Source organism: Motacilla alba, chromosome 14 (genome assembly GCF_015832195.1).
Source record: "Motacilla alba alba isolate MOTALB_02 chromosome 14, Motacilla_alba_V1.0_pri, whole genome shotgun sequence".
Taxonomy (NCBI): Eukaryota; Metazoa; Chordata; class Aves; order Passeriformes; family Motacillidae; genus Motacilla; species Motacilla alba.
The window spans coordinates 10,500,946-10,506,945 of NC_052029.1; the positions used below are offsets into that span (position 1 = coordinate 10,500,946).

At 45.6% G+C, this 6,000-nt stretch overlaps 1 protein-coding gene across 2 annotated transcripts in view; it reads left to right on the forward strand.

Annotated features, from left to right (window-relative positions):
• Positions 1–5,579, forward strand: part of FAM20C (FAM20C golgi associated secretory pathway kinase) — a 57,395-nt gene extending 51,816 nt beyond the window's left edge. For both annotated transcript variants that reach the window (XM_038151093.1, XM_038151094.1), the window contains 5 exons: positions 1,963–2,143; positions 2,671–2,780; positions 4,229–4,310; positions 4,404–4,463; positions 5,249–5,579. In XM_038151093.1, the coding sequence (XP_038007021.1) occupies positions 1,963–2,143; positions 2,671–2,780; positions 4,229–4,310; positions 4,404–4,463; positions 5,249–5,501 (686 nt within the window). In that variant the 3' untranslated portion in view covers positions 5,502–5,579. The remainder of the gene's footprint in view (positions 1–1,962; positions 2,144–2,670; positions 2,781–4,228; positions 4,311–4,403; positions 4,464–5,248) is intronic.
• The last annotated feature ends 421 nt before the right edge of the window (positions 5,580–6,000 follow it).

The window sequence follows — 6,000 nt, forward strand, 5'->3', positions numbered from 1 at the left end:
TGATCCTGCAGGAGATAAATGAGCATTGGCTTCCTGCTGCCAGGGGGAAGTCAGGTCATAGAAACCCTGGAAGATAAGTTATCTCAGGCAGTCAAGATAAATCTGCATGGTTTCCTCCCTCCACAGATGACGGGGTGATGCTGACACAGCTGAATTGAAGCCCAAGCTCCACTGCAGCTTCAAATCAGCAGAAACACAGTTTTTAAGAGAGGATATTCCACTTGCTAAAACACTTAAATTGCAGACTCAGAAGTACAGATATGTTGGGTGATCCCTTCCTTCCTTTTGTAAATTCTGTTGTCCCTTTTCTCTTCCCTGAAGTACTTTTTTTTTCCTTGAGTAATTGTCAACAAGCTTTTTGGGCACAGAGTAAATATTTCTGGACATAGCCAGGATATATTTAACTGCTGTAAATGTAAATATACAGTTTGGGTAAGTTGTTCCTGAGCATGGATGGATGGGTGGCCCTCATGAGTCAGCCACAGCAGGCTGATGCAAAAAGGCTGTCTTAGAGTAGAGTTATCACAACTTCATGGACAAATCAGGTGGCCATCCACAGAGAAAGCTGGGACATCAGTGGGAAACTGGGACAGATTGTCAATTAGCAACACATCAGCCTTGTAATGTGGTTATTTGCTATAATTCCATGGTTTAACAGCCAGCCCCAGATAATGCAGCTGATTAATCAACAGCATCACGAGGCCTTTTTGCTGTTCCATGTTCCCCTACCTCTCCTTCCTCAAACACAGCTCGTTGCTGTGTTCCTCCCTCCCTCCTGTCATCCCCAGAGTTGTCCCTGTCCTCCTGACTCACCATCTCCCACTGGCAGTGCCCCATCTCCAGTGGGCACTCTGCTGGGCTGGGATGTCACGGTGACGTGCAGGGTCGTGTGCTGCAGGGCATCACTGCCGTGCAAACCCACATTTACTTTCCTGTGGCAGGCAGAAAATCACCTCCTGCTGCTCCCAGCCCTTCCTGCCTCATTTGCACTGAGCCTGCCCAGGGGGACAGGAGCTCAGAAACAATATTTGAATTTAGAGGCCTTATGGGGAATTAGGAAGCAATGTGACTTCTCAGCTTCATGCATTACCGTGAGGAAAAGGCACAGTCTTCCTCTAATGACATTTTATGTGCATAAAGCAATGTCACAAGAGTTGTAGCACACTGGCAAGAGCAGCAGTGTGCTCCTATTCCTGTTCACAATCTGGTGTTGGTGGGCTTTGGGGATGAGCTGCTCTCTCTCACCTTCAGTGAATTCCTGTGGGCAGGATGTTCTTGTAAAGATGTGGGTGTTCCTGTTGGTACAGAAATATGTGGTGGCAGTTTTGGGGAGGTTTTAAGGTAACACACAGTCCAAAACCTGCTGCAGATTCTTTTTCTGTGGTTGTTGGAGTAATGTGAGGTGTGGAGGAAGGAATTAGTGTTTGAGATGTGTGCTGACAGCGTTACGTCCGTGCTATTTCCACCTTCCATGCACACCCCCACGGGACTCTGGATGGTAAATAATTAATTCTCCTTCCAAAAACTTCCAGTTCTTCTCATACCAGCAAGGGAATGAATGAAATGTTCTCTGTTCTTAAAGAAACAAGCCATGATTCTGAGAAGTGACTTAATTTTGGGCACATGCCACTTGTTCAGCTGTGGGATTTGGGGTTCCAGGCTGGGGTAGCAAATAGCTCCCAAGGAAGGTATCACTCTGGGAAAACAAAAGGAGAAAGGACAGGATTTAAAAAAAAAATAGGTGTGGGGAATATAAATAGACTGGAAATAGTCACAAAGAGCTTTGCACAGGGCATGATCCCAGCCACTGAATAATGTCTTTCTAGTGGTTTCAGTGGAGGAAAACTATGTGTGGTAACAGGGGTTTGGATTTATTTCTGCTCCTACATACATCAGTGCTTTTATGAATTCTCAATACTAATTTAAGGGTAGGCTTTAAAGCTCTTTTCCTTTCTTTGCCAGCCAACAACATCTGCTTCTATGGGGAGTGCTCCTACTACTGCTCAACAGAGCACGCCCTGTGTGGGAAACCAGATCAGATCGAAGGGTCCCTGGCTGCTTTCCTGCCTGACTTGTCATTAGCCAAAAGGAAAACCTGGAGAAACCCTTGGAGGCGTTCCTACCACAAGCGCAAGAAAGCAGAGTGAGTAGTGCTGAGCAGAGCTGCACAGGGTGACAGGGAAATAACCCAGTCCCTGGCCTCAGGAGGGCAGCTGGGCTCTCCCAGCCCCTGGGAAGGGACAGGGCACTGCACGTGCCAGGAGCTCAATTTTGTGATCATGAACCCAATTTCACTGGCACAATTTCATGGGACAGGTACCTCCAGTGGCATTGACAGGATGCAATGGGTCCTGTCCAAGTCCTGTCAGAGGGAGAAAGATGCACTGCTCTCAGCAGCTCTCAACAAGTCTCAGCTGTTGGCACCATGTGACTGATGGTGCAGCTAGTCTCCTGAATCCTGAAGTAGATAGATTTCAGTCTTGTGATTTTTTTCCTTTTTCATCAGTCACAATATTCCTTGCTTGCCTGCATTGCTGGAATTTGCTGCCTCTACCTGACCATGCCCTCAATCGACCATGATACAAGTAGATCTTTGCTTGTATCCTTTTTTTTGTCATTTTCAGTAAGCTTTGTATGTCGCATAAAATATCAAAATATTGCCTTTTCCAGATGGGAAGTTGATCCAGATTATTGTGAAGAGGTTAAACAAACACCACCGTATGACAGTGGGACCAGAATTCTGGATATAATGGATATGACAGTTTTTGATTTCCTAATGGGTATGTTTCATCTCTTTCGAAAATTAAATGCAACATTTAATTAGAATAAGAACCTTTCTTTCTGCACTGCTCTGCATAGCTCAGCAGTTTGCTGAAGCATGGCTGAAGCTGCATTTACTGTATGTGCTTTTCTAGATGATTATGAGGAAATGCAGATTTACATGGTTATGTATTCCCATCAGTGCAGATTAAAGGAACAAAGATGTTCAGAAATGCAGAGTGGTGATGAATGCAGGTCAGGCCAGTCTCCTTCACAGCAGTGAAGGACTTCACAGTTTGCTTTAGTGAGTGCTTTACCCCTGTAATATATGGCTCCTGGATGCACATGCAAGGACTGCTCATTACTGGTGCTTTGTTTTCATCCTGCAGGAGTGTTCTCTGTCGCTTCTCTATAAAATGTCAGGGTTGTGGGGGGAAGAGGCATTGCTTTGTCACAAAAGCAGCTGTGGATTGTATCAGGAATTTTTCTGTTTATGTAACTTGATCTCAATAAAATTATTTACAGCCAGGTGCTAGTGATCCATTCTAAGCTTAATTCTCATTCTCATATGAAACCTTTCCTGCTGCAGCAAATACACCTCTGAGTTGCCAACCTACATCCTTGATCCTTGGGCACATGCCAGCATGGACACATCCTGTGCCATTGTCCCCACTGAGATTCCTGCAATAGGCTGCAGCAGGAGAGGCCAGGTGACAGCTCAGGAGCCATATGTGGCATCTATAAGTAGCTCAAGACCCCTGCCTGGGAGACAAAATTCATAGCTTGGCAGCAGTGCTCTGCACATTGGCCTTAAAAAGCAGCTCACCCAGGGAGAGCTGTGCAGCTGTGCAGATCAGCACCATCCTGATCCATATCTTACAAGCATGATGCTGTTCTGGCTTCCCAGGCAGCCAGCAACTGCTGGGGCAAAGTTCTTACCAGAGGAAAGCCAGGATGTTTGGTTGGGGTTCAGGAAGTAGAATGCAGTATTAACAAAGTGATCAGGAATAACACCCCTGCTCAAAGCAGGCATTTTCTCCTGCCTGAGCAATGCCTCGCACGTGTCACATGTACCAAGTCTGCTTCACACACCCCACTGAGCCCAGGCTGCAGCAGCAGGGCTCCTTGCCAGCAGGGAACACAGCTACCCTACAGGTGACCAGGCTCCCCAGGCAGCTGAGATGCTCTTGTGCTGGAGAGGGGTACCCCAGCAGGGGTTGCTGGAGTCTCCTGATGGGCCTTTTAGAGCTGAAGTGTAAAAGCCACAGAGAACTTGAAAATCTGCCCAAGGTTTAACAGCCCTTCCAGTATCACACACTTTGGGGTGTCTACAGTAGGAGCGAATGAGCTCTGGAGATTTGCTGCTTTCTCTGCTCTGTTTTTGGGGAGCACTGGGCTTTTGCATTGCTCTGACCTGCAGTCTCAAGCCAGAGTGAGAATGGTCTTTTTTCTTCTCTTTGTCCCATAGGTAACATGGATCGACATCACTATGAAACCTTTGAGAAGTTTGGAAATGAAACTTTTATTATCCATTTAGATAATGGAAGAGGGTAAATACCTTTAATAATCCTTCTGGGGTTAAAGAAAAAAAAGTCAGTCTTTAAAACAGCCTTTGTTACATTCTTGCTCTTATCTTTAAATAGGTTTGGAAAATATTCCCATGATGAACTTTCCATTTTGGTGCCTTTAAACCAGTGCTGCAGGTATGTTTTCCCTCTGCAGGTGTTTCCTGGTTTGTACCATTCTTTCCACTAACAGGACTGAAAATGTTCAAGTGAACCTTTCATTGCACACTGTGGAGAGGAGGAGATGGTGTGATCCTGCCCAGCCAGCCCTGAGCATTGGCACTGCCACATTAAATGCTCTGTGGGATCAGGACCTTGCAGGAACACGGCTGTGAGACATTGGGAGAGAAGCCTTAAGACAAAATACAGATTCCATGGAAGTCAAGTGACAAAATCCCAGCTTGTTCACGTGCTTCTCAACAGCTTTCCATGGTGCCCATGGCCAGGGTTTTCAGAGGGTGACATTTAGAGTTTCAGCTTTGCAGCGTGAGCTCTGTGTCTGTGGGGGCTCTGGGCAGCCCTGCAGGGCGAGCCTGAGGAGCCTCTGCTGCTGGCACACATGTCCCTGATCAGTGCCACATGTGTCACACGTGTCATTGCCAAGAGGGACATGGCCCTGTGAATGCTGCAGCGGCTCCACTTGGTCCTTTTCCAGGTGAGGGATGTGAGGGCTGCCTGCACTGCCCCATGGATCTCTGCTCCAAAACCTCTGCACTTTTAAGGGCCCTGAAAGATCAGTGGCCAGGTGACAATGCCAGCTGCTTGCTAGGACTGTGACAGTGCCTGGTTCTCCTTGTTTCAGATCACAGAGTAAGGCTCTTACACTGCTACTGTAATTCTGGCTATAAGCCTTTCAGCACTATCAAGATCAACAGTGGTGGAAATAACTGATTTGCTTTTTTTTTTTCTCCTTTTCCTCTTAGAATCAGGAAGTCTACCTATCTGCGATTACAGCTGCTAGCCAAGGAGGAGTACAAACTCAGTCTCCTGATGAAAGAATCTTTGCTAAAAGACAAAATAGCTCCAATCCTCTACCAGCCTCACTTGGAGGCGATGGACAGGCGGCTGCGGATTGTGCTCAAGGCTGTCAGTGACTGCATAGAGAAGGATGGTTATGACAACGTGGTTGAAAATGACTTTAACACGGATGTTAACACTGTTACAACTGAGAGGTAGTGAAATGGCAAGACTACGTTTGTACCAGCCGAGTCAAGAAGATTCAAAGAAGGAAAAGAAACAAAACAGCAACAAAAAAAAATAAAGTCTTGCAAAAGACTGTGTATGCTACTTTGTGAATTCAGTGAATTCAGAAATGAGATATAATTGTTCCCAAAGTAGGTAAAGTGTAGACTCTGCAAAGGATTAGTTCGTTAAGAAAAATAAGTCTAATGTGATGCTTTTCATTAGTTCCTGAAGAGAGATTATGAAAAGATTCAGAAAATACTCAATCAAGGACAGACAGCAGTCTGATAGCAAAACACCTCCTGTCCTTTTTGTATAGAAAGGAGGCCTTTACTTAATATTTTGTATTTATATATGGTATATCTATGAAACCCCAGACCTACCTTCCAAATTTAACTAAGAGGGACAGCATAGTTTTGTGACTCACACTTTATTTGTGGTGACAGTCCACTTAGTATTTTGTGTTAACCCTTTAAGTGCTCTAATCCACTGT